This window comes from Lissotriton vulgaris, unplaced genomic scaffold, assembly GCF_964263255.1.
Source record: "Lissotriton vulgaris unplaced genomic scaffold, aLisVul1.2 SCAFFOLD_9369, whole genome shotgun sequence".
Lineage (NCBI taxonomy): Eukaryota > Metazoa > Chordata > Amphibia > Caudata > Salamandridae > Lissotriton > Lissotriton vulgaris.
In genome coordinates, this window is record NW_028254685.1 from 1 (window position 1) to 25,012 (window position 25,012).

Consider the following 25,012-nt stretch of genomic DNA (forward strand, 5'->3'; position numbering starts at 1 on the left):
CCATGATGTGGGTTCATATTTCTGGACTTCTTCCTGATTTTGTTTCTAACTTCTCTCATAGGCTGTTGGTATCCTGCCTATTTGGTATTGTTTGTAACTTAAGAGTTACTTGCAATGGGACGTCTTCTCTGCTCGGATGCACCATAGGAAAGATGCCATGTACCAGAGTAGGTGCTCTGGGTAGTAAGGAGTAGATAGCTATTTTATGGTTCTCCTTACTGAGCTTATAGCATTGTTTTAGTCAGTAGACTCAAGTGAGCCTCATATCCTGGGACATGGAAAGGATGCTACTGATTTGAGTTAATTATTTTCATTTAGGTCTAGCGGTGCCCATTATTGTACAAGCCTATCCATTATCAAGTGGTTTTACTGTTCTTACCTCTAGGCCTTCGCGCGATATTTTGAAGGTGTGTGCTTACTCATTAGGTTCCTTCATCTTGGCATGCTATCATGTTAATCCCACTGATTTTCCATCTTTTTAAGCTGAGTTGCTGTTAATAATACTTGTTTTTTTAATTCCATTCTGAGCCCCCCACTTCCTGTGCATGCTAACTGCTCTACTTGCACTTCTCTGTCCACTGCTTGCAAGCGTCTTTCATATGTACCATCACCTCTCACTCTGAATGGCATCTTCTTCTGCTTGCGATACTAAACTTCTATATTAGATTCTTGGTATATGTTACCTTTGCATGCCAGACTGTTTCTCCTCCTGCCTCCCTGCATGCCAGTTTCTCTCCGTCTACCCCCACATTATGTGCAGATCACCGTTATGTGTCAGCCAGCCATTTGTGCTAGACTAACTGGCGTTTCCTCTGCCGATCTTTAAGCTAAGGTGAAGTTACTGGATCATTGGCGCACATTACGTGGAAACGGCCCCTCTTTTCCCTATTGTACCTTTTCTTTTAAAACTATAGGTACGTGAATCAACAAAAGCTCCTGCCTAGCCAACACTGTTGTGTTTACTTTTGATGAACAGCAATATCAATGTGGATATTTGTCCTGATAAACTGCCAGCGTCATGCACTGGAGTACGTTTTAGAGCTGCTATTAAAATCCCGCTGGTTCACAGAGCTGGACAGGAAAGTGATATTATTTGTGGGTAGTTCTTATAAATGCATGTTGTTTGCTACTGGAGTCTAATTCCCTATTGGCAATGGATCATAGTGACCTACAAGCTATTTCAGAAAAGGCCAATGTCTGTTAGAAATGGTTTGTTGAGCAAAACACAGTAACCCTTGCTTGTTTGAGCGGACTCTTTTGCCTTAAATAAGGTGCATGACAGCACACAGGATGCTAATATAGCTCTGAAACTCAAACGCTGAATCCTTGCAACGTTGCTGTACTTTGTGACCGTTTAGAGAGCGGCAGGTTTCAGCTCGGCTGTCTTCTGGTTGAGGCAGAGTTAATACCTACATTAATCTGCAACTCAGCACTTGTTTGTCTAGTTGGCAGACTCCGCTGAGAGGCCAACATCTGAATGGGTGCGTGCGAACAGTCAGATAGCCTGTACTTCTGCCACACACTTTTCTTTCTAATGCTTACGGAGCAGGCAGCGCTAGTCTCTCACTCGCCTCTCTGCATGCATGCTTAGCTTCCTTTGTTACTTTCTCTTGGCCGGACTCTACCGCCCTCACTCTACCACTCTACCACCCTTCCTCTACCAGTCTACCGCCCTCACTTTACCGCCCTCACTCGACCACTCTACCGCACTCACTCTACCGCCCTCACTCTACCACTCTACAGCCCTCACCCTACCACTCTACCGCCCTCACTCTACCACTCTACCGCCCTCACTCTACCACTCTCACTCTACTACTCTACCACCCTCACTCTACTGCCCTCGCTCTACCACTCTACCGCCCTCACTCTACCTCCCTCACTCTACTGCCCTCACGCCATCTACGGCCCTCACTCTACAACTCTACCGCCCTTCCTCTACCACTCTACCGCCCTCACTCTACCGCACTAACTCTACCACTCTACCGCCCTCACTCTACCACTCTACTGCCTTCATGCCCTCACTCTACTGCCCTCACTCTACCGCCCTCACTCTACCGCCCTCACTTTACCACTCTACCGCCCTCACGCCCTCACTCTACTGCACTCACTATACCACTCTACCGCCCTCACACCCTCACTCTACTGCCCTCACTCAACACTCTACCGCACTCACTCTACCGCCCTCACGCCTTCACTCTACCGTCCTCACTCTACCACTCTACCGCCCTCACGCTACCACTATGCCGCCCTCACTCTACCGCCCTCACTCTACCACTCTACCACCCTCACTCTACCGCCCTCACTCTACCACTCTACCGCCCTCACCCTACCACTCTCAGGGCTCGACAAATCCACTCGCCCGCTCGCATTTGCGAGGGAGAATGAATGAGGGCGAGCTATTTTTAGGTCCTACTCGCCCTTTCTGGCGAGTAGGAAGACAAACTAACTTTTGTCCTCCGTCTTGGAAAACGGAGCAAAAGTGACAATATAACAAGATTTAAAGACATTTTTATTGCTCACAAAGGGGCTAAGCAATAAAGATGCCTTTAAATCTTGTTAACTTGTCACTTTTGCTACGATTTCACAGACAGAGGTCAAGTAGGTTGCACTTGGGTCGAGGGGATTTTCCAAGTAACTAGACCTGCAGGACTAGTACAATTTTTCAGATTTGTCGAGCCCTGACTCTACCGCCCTCACCCTACCACTCTACCGCCCTCACTCTACCACTCTACCGCCCTCACTCTAAGACCCTCACTCTAACACCCTCACTCTAACACCCTCACTCTAACACCCTCACTCTAATGCCCTCACTCTAACGCCCTCACTCTAACGCCCTCACTCTAACGCCCTCACTCTAACGCCCTCACTCTAACGCCCTCACTCTAACGCCCTCACTCTAACGCCCTCACTCTAACGCCCTCACTCTAACGCCCTCACTCTAACGCCCTCACTCTAACGCCCTCCCTCACTCTAACGCCCTCCCTCACTCTAACGCCCTCCCTCACTCTAACGCCCTCCCTCACTCTAACGCCCTCCCTCACTCTAACGCCCTCCCTCACTCTACCGCCCTCCATCAGTCTACCGCCCTCCATCACTCTATCGCCCTCCCTCTATCGCCCTCCCTCTATCTATCTATTGCACAGCATCACTGAACGCCACAGAATCACTTGTCGCCAAAAACAACATCACTCAGCGCCACCACAGCATCAATCTGTGAAACCATTCAACAACAACTGGTTCAAATATTTTCTTTCAATGTTTCAAGCTTTATTACAAATGTCATAAAAAGATGTTAAATGTTTTCACTTCTGTTCTTGTTAAAACATTGTGATTTGTCAGATCAATACATGTAAGACAGGGGAAAACTAAACATGTACCTTTACTAATGCTATAGATGTAACATTTGCTAATTTTATAACTATTGGCATTTCTAATAACAAAATTAATACTTTTATATTTTGAAAAACATAAACAAAAATTAAAAAATAATTACATTTTCCACACCAAAAGCTCACACGTTTCTATTGCGAGACCTATTGCATTTCCAATGCTTGTTTTTATTTCAGATTACACACAGCAGTGGGTAATTGATATAATTGGAGTGACATATAACAGTAGAATGTCTCTTTTTGCGCTGGGAGTTGAGGGTTCTCAAATAATTGTTTACATTGCATCTTAGTGACCCCTGAAGAAGGAAGGGCAAGTGAGCCCGAAATGCATTTGGTCTGAACAGTTGAACTCGAGTTATGAAGAACAGTGAATTTGTTTATGTTATGAAGAAAAGCCTGAAGGGTACTGTGGAATATAGTGTTGAAAAAAGTAAAGCATGGAAAATGAATGGACAAAACTGAATTGCGTATGGATTAAACGAAGACTAAACCTGAAGATTTCACTTGAACTCTGTCGACTGATTATGTACTGGTTGTATGTACTGGTTGTGTATCCTGGGTTTGGGAACCTGATGAGGCTCCTGTTTCTAGAAACATATTGACAAAGCATTTTCATATCCATACGTCCAATAACTTACATCCCCAGCCACTGTGTATTTCAGGCGACATTAAAATAAGCAATTCTGATGGATATTTCCCCCCATCCCGGGGCGCCAAACTGGGTCTGGAGATTTTGTTCCTAGCAATTCCTTTGTGCATTAGTAGATGGGGTTGTGCCGCTCCGTGTCGACTTTCTACCACCCTGGAAATGGCAACAGAGCCACATATAATTGGCACCTCTGCATGCTGACGTTAAAACCTTTTTTTCACGCCTTAAGATGTGATTCCAGAGATCACTCCCTCGACCTTTCTGCTACTTGACAGAATTTTTTTGTCAACATTTCCAAGTGTGCAAGGGATATATCTCCTATAAAGACTACAGTGTAGCAGGGATTTCTGCTCATATACAGAACTGTGCATAGAGACTTGGAACCTCAGTGAATTAGGGTGTGCCAAAACTCACCTCAGCATCCAAAATCCCCTACCAGACTAGCTATCAGTGTCTCATTGGTTCTTACCGACCCCCAATGATTCAGACAACCCAGAACATGGACTTAGAACACCTCAAGAAACGTGGAACACATGAACACTCTTTCGTTATACTAACATATCAATCCAGAACGAGGAGTCAATGAGGACACGTGCGAGTTTGAAATGTTTATTTCTAATGCAGTGTTCTCAAGCGCAGTATCTTAGCTAATACAAGCAAACATATTATAAGGAACAAGGTTAACAGCATGGTTACTATTCCATAAAATACAAAGGGTGAAAGCATGTTAAAATGCTAAAGGGAATAGGTCTAAATAGAACCTCGGTTTACCCTCCCTAGCTAGTATATTATATTATATCTACAGAAGGTCTCTTCGGGTTTGGAAGGGCGGGCCCATACCATTGGGTTCAGCAGAAATGGATCACATCATCTCCAGCACCAGCTCTCTGCATACGGATATTCATCAAGTGTGTGTGTCCTGCTTCACGCAGTGCCTTATTAGTCGCGCCTAAACCCAAAGTTGGCCGCAGCTGCATCCATATTATGTCTACTCTGTGCAATGATCAATCCAAACAATAAGCACTGTCTTGAGATAACCTTGAAGGCCTCGGCACTCACTGTACAGACATAGCATACCAAGCAAGGCTGATATTATAAGCAAACACGTTATTCTCGTGTAAAGCAAAATACCTAACTAGGCGAAAAGCTATAATAACAAAATGTGTTGTGTGCAGAGGCAGCAGGAAAGGAAAAATGGCGTCTAAATTTCTAAAAAGCTCATGCTAACTTAGCACAGTGCAAAGGTGAAACCAATACACAAGACAGCAGGATTTAAACTTTGCAAGGACTGTCACAAACAGATATCTGTGACCGACTCCCACCTGGTTTGTCTCTGGTGCCTGGTTTTTATTGCCTAGTTTTTATTGCACAACTCAAAGTATATATGTTGTTATCGGCTTTTTGAAAGCATAATACAGCAACACAGATTGCATTACTGTAAAATATGGAGCAAGGTGTTTCCATGGACCATCACAAATCAGGTATATCTTTCTTCTGCTTATCATTAGATACAGCTTGAACCCCAAAGCAAACAAGCATTTGCAATGCAATAGGTCTCGCTTTTACGCGACTTTAAGCTATTGGCATTGTAAATGACTATGCCTTTTATTTATGTTTTAAAAGGAAACCAAAATAAAAGGCATTATCATTTGCAATTTCAAAAGCTCAAACTTGTTTTTAATAGGCTTTTGTGCTTTTCATTTTGCCGTTAGCAAAATACTTTTACCCTACATACTCTCCACGGTCTGCACACATGCCTTCCAACACTTATCACTGCACTGGCAGTGTTACAATAATCTTCTAACGGAGCATCACCCCACGGGGTAGCGTACTACCCATTTGCTAATACGCTTCTGCAACTTTAATTTTTCCCATAATAAATAATTTTGCCTTGTTTAAACTACCAAACAGGGGAACGGAGGAACAATTTTCTCGCTTGCATTGGGGCACATTGCGCTTTTGTCACAGCTCAGAGTTAAGTTAAGGGAGCCTCTCTGATGGCGTTTGTGCCGCGCTGTCCTGAAAATTTTTTTTTCTTGGAGCCTTGGTTTATTAATATGTGGAGGAGTTGTTTTAAGATAATTCCAGTAAAAATGGGAGTGCTTAGTTGAAATGCTTGGAATGCATTACAAATAATGGCACTATGTTTTATTGTAATCTCTTGTTAAAATAGTGATCTATTGATAAGCACAGCTGACCTGCTTAATCCGCTGACACTGACCGTGCTAATATTCATCGCAGACTGCGGTTTTCTGGATCAGGGACGCCATGTTTAATGGAGTAAAAGGCTCTACATTGGATAAACCACATGATTGTTAATTTTGATCCGGAAACACTGGGTCACCTCAGAATGTCATGGCCCAGTCTCCAGCCCCTGACATTTATTCCCTCAGTTCCACTGTGAGTCTCGTGCCGCTCCACTTCCGTCATTCGGCACATTAGCTGATGTACGAACATGACTCATTGTAGAATGTTGGAATTCAAAGTCAAGGCAGTGTTCCGTTGAGGTAAACAAAAAAAAAAAAAAACGAAAATCAGTGTTGAATATTTAACAGTTTTCCAATATGAGCTCGTTCAAGATGGTGGACGGACTTACAGTGCCCTGTGGAATACCCGTGCCAGTAGCTGTTACTTGTGAGTACAGGCGGGAGAATTCACAATGTGGCACCTATTGCTGGGATGAAGTAGGAGATGGGGACATGTCCCCCTCCGGTGCGCATGAGCTCCCTCTGCATATGAACCCTCATGCGCATATGAGCCCCTCCGGTGCAGACGAGACCATTGTTATGCGTGTGCTGCCCCTCCTGTGCGTGTGGCGCCCCTCCTGTGCGCGTGCTGCCCCTCCTGTGCGTGTGACGCCCCTCCTGTGAGTATGGGCCTGTCCTGTGCTTGTGAGCCCCCGTGTGTATCTCTACTACACTCTACTACACTCTTCTCACTCTACTACTCTCTACTACTCTCTACTACTCACTCTCTACTATTCACTCTCTGCTACTGTCTCTGCTACTCTCTCTACTACTCACTTTCTAATCACTACTACTCTGTACTACTCACTCTCTACTACTCACTCTACTACTCTCTACTACACACTCTCTACTCATTCTCTACTACTCCTTACTCCTCACTCTCTACTCATTCTCTACTACTCCTAACTACTCTCTCTCTACTACTCACTTTCTACTACTCTCTACTACTCACTCTACTACTCTTTGCTACTCACGCTCTACTACTCACTTTCTACTACTCACTCTCTGCTACTCTGCTACTCTACTCATTCTCTAATACTCTCTACTCATTCTCTACTACTCACTACTACTCTCTCTATAACTCTTCTCTCTAATACGCTCTACTTCTCACTCTACTACTCTCTACTCACTCTCTATTACTCTTGCGCTACCTCTCGCTCTACCTCTCTGTCTGCCTCTCTCTCTACTACTCTCTACCTCTCTACTCTCTACCCGCACACATATGCGCACACACATATATATATATATATATATGCATTTATATATATATATATGTATGTGTGTGCGTGTGTATATATATATATATAATCTGCATATCTATATAAATACAAATATAAATACATGCATACATATACATATATGCATATGCAACAGGTCTCGCATTTGCCAGAGGTTAAGCTATTGGCATTGTAAATGACAATGCCATTTATTTATCTGTATTCAAAACCAACACATAAATACAAATGTTGTCATTTACAATGCCAATAGCTCAAACTTTTCCAAAGGCGAGACCGTTGCATTGTAAATGCTTGTTATATCTATGTTCCGCATTTTATTTACGAGTTTACAGATGCGATTTCCTGCAAAATCATCCATGCCAGTGGTTGAGTGCCATCATTTCCTGTGAGATCATGGATATGCAAATGAGTTCTCACACCCAAGAACTTTGAAAGCTGAGGGCTTTGCATTTGCTGGGAATCCATCTAGGAACTGCAGTGCCTCTTCCAATGGCTTACTAGGAAATGTAATTAAAATTTCACTGTAAGTTGTACCAGACGCCAAACAGCCGGCGAAAGTCATGTATTTGAGGGGTAAATATATTTGCATGTTACCACTTTCGAAGACTTGCTTTTGAAGCAAGAAGCTGGGCTGGAGGGAGTGACATTGGGAGACCAAAAACATTTCGAGGTGACCTTGAACCCCTTGCAATCTGAAAGGAAACCGAAAGGGCTGGAAAAACCCACAGGAAGGGGAGGGCCGGGGCAGTGGTGGGGCCCCGCCTCTTCGGTGTTTCCCTTCTCTTGAGCTTTCATCCAGTTTCGTTTTTCCTGAGTTTCGTTTTCTTCCTCTCGTGGCCGATTCCCGCCCCGAGTTTCGTTTCTTCTTCTTCACTCATCCCTGTTGTCACTTGGTTGGGGGAGGGGTGGGAGCGGTGCAAGGCGAGACCAAACATCACTTTTAATTAATTGGAAGATTTACTACTGAGGCTGCTCCCACTCGCCAGACTAGTGGGTGAGACAGTGACAGTGAGTGAAAACGTGTGAGACCCCATTCGAGTGGTGTCTGATCAGCAGCCTGTGATTCTGGGCGAATCACGCCGCCTCCCCGCGCCTAAAACACACGAATGCGTCCTCGTGCAATGCACCTGGTGCTCCTGTAAAGCGCCCCGATACCTCCGGGTCGAGTGAGCGCTATATAAAACTGCAAGAAAAACATACGTTTGTGAGACCAGTGAAGACAAGTGAGACTCCACTGCGGTCTGAGGCCAGTGATTATGAGTGAGACTCCACTGCAGTGTGTGAGGGCAGTGACAACCGCCCGTCTGTACCTCGTGTACTCAACCCCCCGTCTGTACTCTGTACCCCGTCTGTACTCTGTACCTCGTGTACTCAACCCACCGTCTGTACTCTGTACCTCGTCTGTACTCTGTACCTCGTGTACTCAACCCCCCGTCTGTACTCTGTACCTCGTGTACTCAACCCCCGTCTGTACTCTGTACCTCGTGTACTCAACCCCCCGTCTGTACTCTGTACCCCGTCTGTACTCTGTACCTCGTGTACTCAACCCCCCGTCTGTACTCTGTACCTCGTGTACTCAACACCCGTCTGTACTCTGTACCTCGTGTACTCAACACCCGTCTGTACTCTGTACCTCGTGTACTCAACAACCGTCTGTACTCTGTACCTCGTGTACTCAACCCCCCGTCTGTACTCTGTACCTCACGCACTGAACACCCCCAGTCTGTGCGCAGTCCTGGGCAGGGCCCCATGGCCTGCACCGTGTACCTGGTGCTTTGCTGCCCGTACCTCAGATAGTTAATACTCGGGCTGCACGTGCCCCGAGCTCCGTCCTGACATGTGATCTCCCGCGACGCTGCCCCATCGGGGATTTTTGGAGAAGGAGGGGTGAGGCCGGGGGTGGATCTTAAATCTTGGATGAATACAGCAAGGCTGGGGTGGTAGCCTTGGTCAGAGCTCCACCCCAGCAGCGCCTGGCATCAGCCCAACCACTGCCCCCCTCTGCCGGCCGCATCCCGACCTCATCACCGCGGGATGAAGCCCAACGCCAGGGTGTCCCTGGCCGTCATCAGCGCTAGCGCCCTGGTCCTCCTCTCGGCGCTAGGCTTCGTCATGTACTGGAGCCTCACCTGCGAGGGCACAGACGGGGGGGACCGGAGCCTGGAGCATCGACTGCTCCAGGAGCTGCAATCTAGCGCTGCGAACCTGGAGCGCGCCCACCGGGAGCTGGGCGCCTCCCGCAACCAGACGGTAGGTGCCCACCATATACTTGTATCTCTGTGCGCCCCCATCATGGCCACGCCCCCAACTGACCCCATCTCGGAATGCAATTTAATGTAATGCCAGGAAGAAACCTCAGGCGGTTGACGCACCTGCAGCTGAGATCTGTGTGCACCTGCAGAGAGCAGGTCTGACACCCACAGGGTCGCTCTGAAGACACCCTAAGCCCTGGGGGGCGGGGGCCCAGTCTGAAAGTCCCAGGCCAGAGGCCCGGAGCACTGTATGCATTGTCACCGTATTAATGGTTAGTTTAAGATTTGTTTTGATCTGAATAATGGAAAAAAAATATGTAAAAATAAAAATAACAAGAAAATCACGCATTAGTAATAGATATCAATATGAATTAATAAATATACCGATTGTTAAATAAATAAGTGATATAGAACTAGATAATATGAAATAAGATAAAAGAGAACAATTCATGGAAAAAAGGAAAGAAGAAGTAATGAGAGAGAAGGAAAAATAAAAATAAGAAAGAGAGAAGGAAATTAGCAAATAAAGACAAGAAAGTAAAGATGTTTAACTAAATAAAACAGATCATGAAATGTGCTAATGTCTTAACACCGAATGAGATAAAACCATCCGTCTGGAGGCTAACATTGGCGTGCTCCTATATCGATACCACAATATGAACTAGGAACATATAACCAAGGTGCACCAATGTGGAGCAGGGAGGAATAAAATATATACTTACTCACCCGGATAGCAGCCTAAGCTACATTGCCCAAAATGTGTACCTATAGTCAGTCAGTCAAATAACTTTATTCGGTTTAAAAAAAACATAAAAGTAAGACATTCGTACACAATATATACAAATATTTAATGTCAAGTTAATACAATAAAATGTTATTTGACTCAAATAAACCACAATTTCTCATAAAATTATTAGAATACAGAACTCTAAAATTCTACAAATATAAATGGGAGACTTCAGTTTTGTTTATGATTCATACCGTTTCCTTATTATGAAAGCATTCCTGATAAAATGTATGACTACAGTGCAAATTGCTTCATTCGATAAGGATAATAAAAGATCAAAACCCTCCTAGTAGTTACAAGGACAAGCTTTTTTTTAAAAAAGGAATAAGAAACCGGGCCCCTGGATCCCTATAAAGTGCACAGAATAGAATAAGGTGCAAGGCGCTTTGTTTTGTTGAACTGTCGCACGGACAAGGAGGGAGGTTATTGCACCAACCGGCCTGTTTGGGGAAGGCCATTAAAAAGTGTAAAGTGCAGAGCCGAAATCTAGTCAAGAAAAATCAAAAATGTGCGTTAGTGGTAAAAGACAGGTAAAATTGGGGATGCAAAAAGCGCTGGTTAATGTATGGTTGCAGCCCAACTATCCTCCTGGGTTTATCATGCTCTTTGCGAAATGCATTTTTAATGGTTTGTTTCGCGTTTGAGTCATGCTGTCCGGATTGTCATAATAATGCCCAGGCCTATTTCTTTGAACTTTCCCTGTATATAACGGAGCCATGGAATGGCCTCGGCATTGTCCAACGCCATGCATTCCCTGACCATCTCTTTTGTTAGCGTTAAGTCTTCTGACAGCCAAACCTTCGCCCAGAGGATTAATGGGGCAATATTAATCCGATCCGCAATAAAATCAACCCCTAGCTCAGTATGACAAAATGCTGAAGGGGCGCTTTGGGGAATCATCAGTAGTCTCTTTAGGAACTTATTCTCTAATATCTGGAGTTTTGTGCTTTGATAGTATCGACATACTCCCGCCCCATAAGTGGCAATAGACAAACATTTTGATCTATATAAAGTTACCAGTTCCACTACCGGCTTATGGCCCAATTTACTCGCAAAGCGGGAGAGACTCTCCACTGCACGGCTAGTGTTCTGGACCCTGGATGTAATAAGCTGTTCCCAATTCAATTTTTCATTAGGTTCATTTTGCCATAGAAAGTATGATTAGTGCTGCAGAAAGAAAAATTAGGGCACATTTTGAGTGACTTCTCAAATCCTCTGCTACTTCATTAAAATTTTTTGACATGCAGTCTCCCAAGATGGCCACCAGAGACAAAAGAGCCCAAATGTAGCCCAAATATCACCCAGATGTAGCCCATGTATAGTCCAATGACAGAATGTCCCAGAGTGTTCTAAAGAACAACTAGAGCGCTAACAGTCTTACTTATGACAAACGTATGGCACACCAGAAGCCATCTTGATTGGAATGAAGTGGTAAGTCTGAAAACATTTAATTTAAAAAGGAACAAAATGAGGGCGTTCATTTTGCCATAGAAAGTATGATTAGTGCTTCAGAAAGAAAAATTAGGGCACATTTTGAGTGACTTGTCAAATCCTCTGCTATTTCATTAACCCCTTCAGCGCTGATGACAAGGCCAGCTCGTCATGGGTGTTACCTGCCCTGCGCTTATGACGAGCTGGCCTTGTCATGAACAATGGGAAATAAGAGCAATCAGCACCCAGCGGGAAAACCCTTAGCACCCAAGGTGTTAAAAAATTCTGACATGCAGTCTCCCAAGATGGCCACCAGAGACAAAAGAGCCCAAATGTAGCCCAAATAGCACCCAGATGTAGCCCAAGTATAGCCCAGTGACATAATGTCCCAGAGTGTTCTAAAGAACAACTAGAGCGCTAACAATCTTACTTAAGACAAAAGTATGGCACACCTGAAGCCATCTTGATTGGAATAAAGTGGTAACTCTTAAAACATTTAATTTAAAAAGGAACAAAATGAGGGGGTATTTTTTGCCATAGAAAGTATGATTAGTGCTGCAGAAAGAAAAATTAGGGCACATTTTGAGTGACTTCTCAAATCTTCTTCTATTTCATAAAAAAATTCTGACATGCAGTCTCCCAAGATGGCCACCAGAGACAAAAGAGCCCAAATGTAGCCCAAATATCACCCAGATGTAGCCCATGTATAGCCCAATGACAGAATGTCCCAGAGTGTTCTAAAGAACAAATAGAGCGCTAACAGTCCTACTTATTACAAAGGTATGGCACACCAGAAGCCATCTTGATTGGAATGAAGTGGTAAGTCAGAAAACATTTAATTTAAAAAGCAACAAAATGAGGGGGTTCATTTTGCCATAGAAAGTATGATTAGTGCTTCAGAAAGAAAAATTAGGGCACATTTTGAGTGACTTCTCAAATCCTCTTCTATTTCATTAAAAACATTCTGACATGCAGACTGAAACATGCACTTTGAATACCAGCAGCAGACGTCCCTGGTGAGCAGTAGCTTTACTACAGTGGTCTAATGAGCAACTAGTGTGCTAACATTCAGAATTTATGGCAAATGTGTGACACATCTGAATGCCTTCTTGATGGAACCAAAGTAAACAAACATTGAAAATGCAATAGATCTCGCCCTCGTTTAAGTTAAAGCCATTCTGTTTGTAATGAGGTGGCTTTTTAGCTTTGCTTTTATTAGTGTATTTAAAACTTTCATGTAAATAACATGCATATGTATGCATATATGTATATGTATGCATGCATTTATATTTGTATTTATATAGATATGCAGATTATATATGTTTATATATGTATGTATATATATATATATACACACATACATATATATAAATGCATATGCATATATATACATATATATACGTATATGTGTGCGTGTAGAGAGAGGTAGAGAGGTAGAGAGGTAGAGGTAGAGAGGTAGAGGTAGAGAGGTAGAGGTAGAGGGGTAGAGACTAGTAGAGAGAGAAGTAGAGAGAGGGAGAGAGTAGAGAGTGAGTAATAGAGAGTTGAGAGTGAGTAGTAGAGAGTAGTAGAGAGCAGTAGAGAGAGTAGCAGAGAGTGAGTAGTAGATAGTAGTAGAGTGAATAGTAGAGTGAGTAGTAGAGAGTAGTAGAGAGTAAGTAGTAGAGTGAGTAGTAGAGAGCAGTGGAGAGTGAGTAGTAGAGAGTAGTAAAGAGTGAGTAGTAGAGAGAAAGAATAGTAGAGAGTGAGTAGTAGAGAGTGAGTAGTAGAGAGTAGTAGAGAGTGAGTAGTAGAGAGTAGTAGAGAGTGAGTAGTAGAGAGTGAGTAGTAGAGTGAGAAGTAGAGAGTGAGTAGTAGAGAGTAGTAGAGATAGTAGTAGAGAGTGAGTAGTAGAGAGTAGTAGAGAGTGAGTAGTAAAGAGAGAGTAGTAGAGAGAAGTAGAGAGTGAGTAAGAGAGAAGTAGTAGAGAGTGAGTAGTAGAGAGTAGTAGATAGTGAGTAGTAGGGAGTGAGTAGTAGAGAGAGAGTAGTAGAGAGTAGTAGAGTAGTAGAGAATGAGTAGTAGAGAGTGAGTATTAGAGAGTAGCGGAGTAGTAGAGAGTAAGTAGTAGAGAGTAGTGGAGAATATTCCAAAGTTTGGCACAGCACCACTTGCACAATAAGTCCAATCAAATCATATCACTTAGAGTCGTTATTGAAGCGCTGAATCTTGGTGTATATTCAAATGCTTTTATTTTCCTTAAATATATGTACCACAGCCAGCCGACGCGTTTCGTTCTGTACAACAGAACTTCTGCAGGGCGTTCTTATTTCCTTCAAGTTATGTCGGTATCCTGTTGTCATATAACTAGATATTTCTTCCAAATGTTAGACGAGACGTAAGTACATTATTTTTTTCTTTATATATATAATTTTTATTAGGAAAACCTCAGTCGTAGCATTACAGGAAATTGCAGGCACAGGCCAAGGAATCATCGGACAACAACAGAAAGAATTCAAGCCTCGCACAGCGAAAGGCAACAATACTGTAAAGTTCGACGTAGCCCTGTAAATCAGGATTGATGAATTAATTTGTCCACAATGTTCCAGGATGTGGGAGGATTCCAATTTATAATAAGGGTTTGAGGATCTTATAGCATGCGATATTGCAAAAATCAGAGACTGAGCAAATCTCAGAACAGGATAATAGTCTTCTATGGGGGTTCACAGAATGGGAAACAAAATCAGGATGTAAGGTAACAACCACTATGTACTGGACCACCGCGTCCTACTCACGAAAGCAAAAGGCCGCAGCAAAGTTATATAGGTACACGTTACATGAGACTCCCCAATGAAACCGGACCCCAATCCCTCATCTAATAGAGAAGTATACAGGAAATGGAGAAAAAGAATACAGAGAGAAGAAGAAAAAAGGAAAAAGTAGGGCCATAGAAACAAAGAAAAACATAAAACACACCCCGTACCCCAACCCCCCACCCTGTATACCAGCAGAAGGCCACGGCCCACCCCCCCCTATAGGCATGCCTGTCGCCCCAGTGAAAACCCCGAAAGTGGGAAAAATTGGAGGAGGGCCTTAGCTCCAGCCCCAAGCACACCCCCCCCCCCCACACCCAAAAGCATAAGCCCACCAAGATGAAAGGTGAGCATCAATGTACGTTCATCCCAACCCCCCAAGGTCTCAAGCACAAGCCATGTTCCATTTCGGCACCAGGGTCACCCAGGAAGTATCATGAACAATCAGCGTTCAGCCCTGGCCAGTCCGAGCAGCAGTCGACAATCTCCCCAGTACCGAAGCAAACAAACTCAATGGTCCAACAGTATCAGTAGGGGCCGCCCTGGCCCTGGGCAAATACCACGACAATGACTCAGAATCAATCCTCCAGGGTACATTTATCATCATCGATAAGGCAGGACGCTGGTGGTTAGGAAGCGAATCAACCGGCAGGGTTGAGAAAATGGCAGCAGACACACAGTCCCGGTCATTGTGTTCATTAATCCCGCAATCCAACACCACACATCCCTGGGAGTCCTCGGCAACAACAACCTGAAGTGGGTCGGGCATCCAGTCCTCCGTGCAGCTGTCCGCATTTATCAGTCCTGTGGCAGGAGAAGTGGCCGACTGCGAGGCATTTATGACCATCCACCGACTTTTCAGGGCTGAGTGTAAGTCTCTGATAGCCAGCAAAACTTCTCTCACTGTAGGTGCCATCCCTCCTCCGCCAACGTACACAGAGCCTCTTCTCCCCAGGGACAGATAGAGAGCCGGCTCGACAGGCAATCGGGATCCGATTAGCAACTTTCAGTAAGCGAAGGGGTCATGAGGTAGCACACTCGAGCCCACAGACACGCACAATGTCGCTCTCCGCTTACCGCACTCCTGCTGAAAGTCCGGTCTGGGCAGTTCACCCTGCCTCGCAGCCTATTGTCTCCACAATCGCAGGCACCAACAGGAAATCTGTGCCGTGGAGCTCGGAGGTCCAGCGCCGCGACGCGCCTGTTACCCTCAGCAGTGTGCAGTTTCAATTCCCAACTCGGGGCACCGGACCATCATGGCCGACCGGGGCCGATGTTTATCACTTCCGAGCCGGCTGCAGCGCCACCCGAGGTCCCGGCTCGCCAGCAGGGAAGGCCGGAAACTTCACGACGACGGTTCTCGGTCGTCCGGGGTGGTATACGAACCGGAGTTGCACGATCGGGCCCCGCCTTCGCTCATCTGCACGGGGCCACGGCTGGGATGCAGGATCATTAGCAGGATGTTGCGGGAGGCGAGGGCGAGCGGCGGAGCCGGGCGTCTATGCGGCCATGTTGGCCGCCGTCTTGGCTCCTCCCCCCCTAAGTACATTCTTATTCAAAGTGACTAAGTATCAATTTTACCCACACAATTCGGGCAGACTTGAGTAATTTATAGCATCCTCAAAGTCAGTCTTGCAAAAATTCCAAAGTATAGGACATGATAATCCATCCAAATGTTTCTCAAGAAAAGTCATTTTCAATCGTTCGGAATATCGGCGTTTGGGCAGATATGACCCAGCGACCCCCAGTATGCAAGGGGAATTAGTCCCCCTCTGCAAACGCGCCAGTGTCCTGCATTGCAGAAAGGTGTAAAAAGGGGCATAGCCTCATTACACCTCTGTGCAATGCAGCCCCCTGGCGCATACTGGAGGCTCCAGGTGGGCTAGTTGGCCCCCAGGGACCCCTAGTATGCAAGGGGAATTAGTTCCCCCTCTTCAAACATGCACAGGGGCTGCGTTGCAGAGAGGTGTAAAAAAGGGTGTGGCCTCATTACACCTCTCTAAAATGCAGCCCCCTGGCGCATACTGGAGGCTCCTGGTGGGCTAGTTGGCCCCCAGGGACCCCCAGTATGCAAGGGGAATTAGTTCCCCCTCTGCAAACTCGCCAGAGGGCTGCATTGCAGAGAGGTGTAACAAGGGGCCTAGCCTCATTACACCTCTGCAATGTAGCCCCCTGGCGCATACTGGAGGTTCCAGGTGGGCTAGTTGGCCCCCAGTATGCAAGGGGAATTAGTTCCCCCTCTTCAAACATGCACGGGGGCTGCGTTACAGAGAGGTGTAAAAAGGGGAGTGTCTTCATTACACCTCTCTGCAATGCAGTCCCCTGATGCATACTGGAGATTCCTGGTGGGCTTTCAGGTCTTATAAAGTTAGGAATTAGCATTAAAAAAAGCTTTGAAATTCACTGAAAAAAACATAGGTTTCAGGCCTTATATAGTTAGGAATTAGCATTTTAAAAAACCTTGCAAATTCACTGAAAAAACCATAGGTTTCAGGCCTTGTATAGTTAGGAATTAGCATTTAAAAAACCTTTGAAATTCACTGAAAAGACCATAGGTTTCAGGCCTTATATAGTTATGAATTAGCATTTTAAAAACCTTTAACATTCACTCAAAAAACTATAAGTTTTAGGGGTGTTAGAGTTAGCTGGACATTTCACTCATACAAAACCATTGAAATTTCTCCTATATAGTTAGTTGTACTAACTATATTTCGCGCACCCGCAATCCACAGCTGATGATGTCACATATTACATCATTCATGACATGGTCAGTGACATCACTGATGACATCTCAAATGACATCACTGATGACATCACTGATGACATCATCCACGTGACAATCACATACACCTTTTCATACACTAGTAACATCTTTCATCACTCTTTGTAAAATACAGAGTATCATATTTGAATCCATTGTCACAGCAATACAAGTATCTAAAAACCCACTCAGTGATTCATAGATGTATGCACACATCTAACTACCTGTAGATTCACTCATACATACTGTCAATGAACAATAGAAAACTATCAAAAATACTTATACACCTAAATCGACATTACACACCAGCACACATCCTATTCACATATGAAGTCATCCTACTCACTTATGCAAACAATGGATCATACTTACATATTTACTTAGCTACACACTTATACAAACACAACTTCATCTATTCATTTAGATAGTAAGTCATACTTAGTGAATTATAAAATCATTATTACAAGTATAAGGTTATCCATACAGTCACTCACACAATCATTGAGTCTTATGTATACTTATTTATATACAACAACTGACACATACACTGCCTTTTATTTTTCTAGTTTGTTGGACATGTACCATTGAAAAATATATTTGCTCATCACCACACCCATAAAGATATTCACTCACCCAAGCAACTGTTAGAACATGTACTTTTAACTTCATATATCTAGTGAATCAACTATTCACACATCTTTGGGCAGTCACACACCCCCCCACCGAACCCCACACACATTCACTCTCCCATACAAATACTCAGTTAACTAAACAATAACTAATATAGACTTTCACATAGCTAGTAACCAACTGGAGAACCAGTTTACACAACTGACAAAGTGATACAGATATTCAAACAGTTTAGTCACTATTCACTATATTTAGTGAGACACTATAAATTGGTCAAGTAAACAGTCAATTACACTGCTACTAAATCCTCCATCCAAATATTTATTTTTATATATCCACTCATTCTTCAATGCAAATTGCTATATATATAATGCATATTTAAATAACGAAGCAAACCACATTCACTGGATGATGTCATCAGTGAGGTCATCAGTGATGTCATTTGAGATGTCATCATTGATGTTACTGACCATGTCATGAATGATGTAATATGTGACATCATCAGCAGTGGATTGCGTGTGCGCGAAATATAGTTAGTACAACTAACTATATAGGAGCAATTTCAATGGTTTTGTATGAGTGAAATGTCCAGCTAACTCTAACACCCCTAAAACGTATAGTTTTTTGAGTGAATTTTAAAATGCTAATTCCTAACTATATAAGGCCTGAAACCTATGGTTTTTTCAGTGAATATATATATATATATATATATATATATATATATATATATATATATATATATATATATATATATATATATATATATATATATATATATTCTGCATATCTATATAAATACAAATATAAATGCATGCATACATATACATATATGCATATGCAATAGGTCTTGCATTTGCGAGAGATTAAGCTATTGGCATTGTAAATGACAATGCCATTTATTTATCTGTTTTCAAAACCAACACATAAATAAAAATGTTGTCATTAACAATGCCAATAGCTCTAACTTTTGCAAAGGCGGGACCGTTGCATTGTAAATGCTTGTTATAGCTATGCTCCGCATTTTGTTTACGAGTTTACAGGTACGATTTCCTGCAAAGACATCCATGACAGTGGTTGAGTGCCATCATTTCCTGTGAGATCATGGATATGCAAATGAGTTCTCACACCCAAGAACTTTGAAAGCCTGGGGGCTTTGCATTTGCTGGGAATCCATCTAGGAACTGCAGTGCCTCTTCCAATGGCTTACTAGGAAATGTAATTAAAATTTCACTGTAAGTTGTACCATTTAACCCAAATTCTACAAACATTGCAAAGAATGAGACGCCAAATAGCTGGCGAAAGTCAGGTGTGTTCCTTTGCTTGTTGGCTCAGTGCATTTGAGGGGTAAATATATGTGCATGTTACCACTTTCGAAGACTTGCTTTTGAAGCAAGAAGCTGGGCTGGAGGGAGTGACATTGGGAGACCAAAAACATTTCGAGGTGACCTTGAACCCCTTGCAATCTGAAAGGAAACCAAGAGGGCTGGAAAACCCCACACGAAGGGGAGGGCCTGGGGCAGTGGTGGGGCCCTGCCTCTTCGGTGTTCCTCTTCTCTTGAGCTTTCATCCAGTTTCGTTTTTCGTTTCTTCTTCTTCACTCATCCCAACTTGTCAGTGGCGTGGGGGAGGGGTGGGAGCGGTGCAAGGCGAGACCAAACATCATTTTTATTAATCGGAAGATTTACTACTGAGGCTGCTCCCACTCGCCAGAGTAGTGTGTGAGACAGTGTAGTGAGTGAAAACGTGTGAGACTCCATTCGAGTGGTGTCTGCTCAGCAGCCTGTGATTCTGGGCGAACCATGTGACGTCATCTCCCCGCGCCTAAAACACACAAATGCGTCCTCGTGCAATGCACCTGGTGCTCCTGTAAAGCGCTCCGATACCTCCGGGTCGAGTGAGCGCTATATAAAACTGCAAGAAAAACATACGTTTGTGAGACCAGTGAAGACAAGTGAGACTCCACTGCGGTCTGAGGCCAGTGATTGTGAGTGAGACTCCACTGCAGTGTGTGAGGGCAGTGACAACAAGTGAGACTCCAATGCAGTGTGTGAGGCCAATAATGAATACTAGTGAGACTCCACTGCAGTGTGTGAGGCCAGTGACGACAACAAGTGAGACTTCACTGCAGTGTGTGAGGCTGGTGATTATGAGTGAGACTCCATTGCAGTGTGTGAGGGCAGTGGCAACAACAAGTGAGACTCCAATGCAGTGTGTGAGGCCAGTAATGAATACTAGTGAGACTTCACTGCAGTGTGTGAGGCCAGTGATTATGAGTGAGACTCCAGTGCAGTGTGTGAGGGCAGTGGCAACAACAAGTGAGACTCCAATGCAGTGTATGAGGGCAGTGGCAACAACAAGTGAGACTCCAATGCAGTGTGTGAGGCCAGTGATGAATACTTGTGAAACTTCACTGCAGTGTGTGAGGCCAGTGATTATGAGTGAGACTTCACTGCAGTGTGTGAGGCTAGTGATTATGAGTGAGACTCCAATGCAGCGTGTGAGGGCGTTGACAAGTAACACCATTGCAGTGTGAATGCCCAGTGATTACAACTAGTCAGACCTCACTACAGTTGTGAGGCCAGTGATTGTGAGTGAGGCTCCAATGCAGTGTGTGAGGCCAGCGACAATAACGATTCAGACACAATTGTAGTGTGTGAGGTCAGTGATGACAACCAGTGAGACTTCACTGCAGTGTCTGAGGCCATTCAGGATGAGTGAGACTCTACTGCAGTGTGAGAAGCCAGTGACGACCCCTCGTCTGTACTCTGTACCTCATGCACTGAACACCCCCGTCTGTACTCTGTACCTCATGTACTCAACACCCCGTCTGTACTCTGTACCTCATGTACTCAACACCCCGTCTGTACTCTGTACCTCATGCACTGAACACCCCGTCTGTACTCTGTACCTCATGTACTCAACACCCCGTCTGTACTCTGTACCTCATGTACTCAACACCCCGTCTGTACTCTGTACCTCATGCACTGAACACCCCCGTCTGTACTCTGTACCTCATGTACTCAACACCCCGTCTGTACTCTGTACCTCATTTACTCAACACCCCGTCTGTACTCTGTACCTCATGTACTGAACACCCCCAGTCTGTACTCTGTATCTCATGTACTGAACACCCACAGTCTGTACTCTGTACCTCATGTACTGAACACCCATAGTCTGTACTCTGTACCTCGTGTACTCAACACCCCGTCTGTACTCTGTACCTCATGTACTCAACACCCCGTCTGTACTCTGTACCTCATGTACTGAACACCCACAGTCTGTACTCTGTACCTCATGTACTGAACACCCACAATCTGTACTCTGTACCTCATGTACTGAACACCACCGTCTGTACTCTGTACCTTGTGTACTCAACACCCCGTCTGTACTCTGTACCTGATGTACTGAACACCCACAGTCTGTACTCTCTACCTCATGTACTGAACACCCATAGTCTGTACTCTGTACCTCGTGTACTCAACACCCCGTCTGTACTCTGTACCTCATGTACTCAACACCCCGTCTGTACTCTGTACCTCATTTACTCAACACCCTGTATGTACTCTGTACCTCATGTACTCAACACCCCGTCTGTACTCTGTACCTCATGTACTGAACACCCATAGTCTGTACTCTGTACCTCATGTACTCAACACCCCGTCTGTACTCTGTACCTCATGTACTGAACACCCCCAGTCTGTACTCTGTATCTCATGTACTGAACACCCCCGTCTGTACTCTGTACCTCGTGTACTAAACACCCCGTCTGTACTCTGTACCTCATGTACTGAACACCCATAGTCTGTACTCTGTACCTCGTGTACTCAATACCCGTCTGTACTCTGTACCTCATGTACTGAACACCCACAGTCTGTACTCTGTACCTCATGTACTGAACACCCACAGTCTGTACTCTGTACCTCATGTACTGAACACCCCCGTCTGTACTCTGTACCTTGTGTACTCAACACCCCGTCTGTACTCTGTACCTGATGTACTGAACACCCACAGTCTGTACTCTGTACCTCATGTACTGAACACCCATAGTCTGTACTCTGTACCTCATGTACTGTGAAGAACCGGGTTTTAGAACCCAGCGGCGCCAGGGATAACTTTATGCCTGATGTCTTCGGATTCCCCTGCCTCGGCAAACAGAGACACGGGACACTTCTTGATGACGTCAAAGACCGAATTTATTGGCTGCAACCAGGAACAGAGGTCTACGTAGCACAACATGGGTGGTTCGCTAGAGACTGCACAAATTCATAGAGCGGAGCATCATCTTTTATGCTAAAAATCACATTCCTGACTAGCATCAATTACATACAAACTGACCAATAGAACAAGCATTTACAATGCAATAGGTCTTGCATTAGGAAAGTTTGAGCTATTGGGCTATTGGTATTGTAAATGACCAATTTTTTATTTATGTGTTGGTTTTGAAAATAGCTAAATTAATAGCTTTGTCATTTACAATGCCAATAGTTTTAACTTTTGAAAATGTGACGCCTATAGCATTTGTAATGCAATATGTGTTGTATTCATGACTTAGATGTATTGATATTACAAATAACAATGGCTTATACATTTTTTTAAATAATTAATACTTAAAGAAAAGTGATTGTAATTTATAATGGCAATAGCTTAAACTTTTGTAAATAACTTTTGTGAAGATTATGTTCAGTGTATTTTATTGTGACAAAATCCAAGAACAGAAGTGAAATATTAACATCTTTTTGTGACATTTGTAATAAGGCTTGAAACATTGAGAGAACATATTTGAACCAGTTGTTGTTGAATGGTTGCACAGAATGATGCTGTGGTGGAGCTGAGTGATGTGGTGGTGGCGACGAGTGATGCTGTGGCGTTCAAGTGATGCTGTGGTAGCGCACAGTGATGTTGTGGTGCCCCTGAGTGATGCTGTGGTGGTGCTGGGTGATGCAATAGATAGAGTGAGTGCGATAGATAGATAGATAGAGTGCGATAGATAGATAGAGTGCGATAGATAGAGGGAGGGCGATAGATAGATAAAGTGAGGGCGATAGATAGATAAAGTGAGGGCGATAGATAGATAGATAGATCGATAGATAGAGGTGTAGAGAGAGGGGTGTAGAGAGAGGGGTGTGTAGAGAGAGAGAGAGGTGTAGAGAGGGAGAGGGGTGTAGAGAGGGAGAGGGGTGTAGAGAGAGAGTGGGGTGAAGAGAGAGGGGTGTATAGAGGGGCGTAGAGAGAGAGGGGTGTAGATAGAGGTGTAGAGAGAGGGGTGTAGAGAGAGGGGTGTGTAGAGAGAGAGAGAGGTGTAGAGAGAGAGAGGGGTGTAGAGAGAGAGTGGGGTGAAGAGAGAGGGGTGTATAGAGAGGGGCGTAGAGAGAGAGGGGTGTAGAGAGAGAGAGGTGTAGAGAGAGAGAGGGGTGTAGAGAGAGAGTGGGGTGAAGAGAGAAGGGTGTATAGAGAGGGGCATAGAGAGAGAGGGTTGTAGAGAGAGAGAGAGGGGAGTAGAGAGAGAGAGAGAGGGGTGTAGAGAGAGAGGGGTGTAGAGAGAGAGGGGGTGTAGAGAGAGAGGGGTGTGTAAAGAGAGAGGGGTGTAGAGAGAGAGGGGTGTAGAGAGAGGGGTGTAGAGAGAGAGAGGGGTGTAGAGAGAGAGGGGGTGTAGAGAGAGAGGGGGTGTAGAGAGAGAGGGGTGTGTAAAGAGAGAGGGGTGTAGAGAGAGAGGGGTGTAGAGAGAGAGGGGTGTAGAGAGAGAGGGGTGTAGAGAGAGGGGTGTAGAGAGTGGTGTAGAGAGAGAGAGGGGTGTGTAGAGCCCACACTGATTGAACTTCACAGCAAAACGCGCCATTAATAGTACACTCTCGAACACGGGTCGTTTCTCAATACATTCACGACCCTTAGGGCAACCCATGTCATCAAGGAAGTAAGTCCCTTTTTCCATTTCACATTATTTACTTTATCTTGCAGTCACTCTGATTGTTTACAATTTACAGAGGTCTTGTTTTGTAGATTTTTCATGCTACGCATGACTCTTCCACAGAGCATGCACTGAACGGAACCTCTAGATGTCTAGATGATGTCAGGTCATGAGTGGGTGTTCATCAAAGGCCTCCATTAAGCAAGGCGTGTTTCATGAAGGGATGCAGATTGAATGCTCATGCAATTATTGGCCTCTCAGAGCGATGTTCGATTGTGTGACACAGCGCGAGTCTGTTGCATGTGTTGTTAGTCTTTGTGTGTGTGTGCAAGGGCATAGTGAAGGGGTGACACAGGTAAGAGTCTGAAAAAGGTCAGAGTGACCAGACCGTGATGAAGAAAAGGGAGCTGATGTGTAAAATATGCAGTGGCGCATTTCAGCAAAATATGGATGCAACCGAAAGAGAGAATGCATGGAAAGAAGGAAGAACTGGAGGGAATGTTTAACTCCTAATCTGCCTCCGACTTCCACAGAACTGTAAAATTCAGTGTAACTGAAACATCTTCTATTCTTGTTATTCACAACGTTGTGACTGGTGCTACTCATTCTATGATACTGGCAGTAAGCATTGGTAAAGTCAATAGATCTGGCTTGTGTTAGGTGCATGCCATTGTTGTGCGATATATCATATATTTGATGCAATTAAAGAAAACTCTGGTACTAAATCATGATCACGGGGCGCACTGTCTCAAGAACAGGATTTTAAAAGCTTTTTGGAAAGTAATTCTCGCTATGCTTTTGTTAGCCATGCCCCCTTTGGACACCCAGCCCCCACCTTTTTGATCCCTCTTAAAGCACTGAGAATGGGGGCAGGACAGAGATCACTTAACCGCATGCGTGCGGGCGTTATTTTTGCCGTACGCGGCTTTTTT

The 25,012-nt window shown here is 44.5% G+C and overlaps 1 protein-coding gene across 1 annotated transcript in view; it reads left to right on the forward strand.

The window, feature by feature from the left end:
• The first annotated feature begins 9,242 nt into the window (after positions 1 to 9,242).
• LOC147659459 (uncharacterized) overlaps positions 9,243 to 25,012 on the forward strand; it is a 36,680-nt gene continuing 20,910 nt past the window's right edge. The window contains exon 1 of the mRNA XM_086951740.1: positions 9,243 to 9,772. Within this exon, the coding sequence (XP_086807866.1) occupies positions 9,557 to 9,772 (216 nt within the window). The 5' untranslated portion in view covers positions 9,243 to 9,556. The remainder of the gene's footprint in view (positions 9,773 to 25,012) is intronic.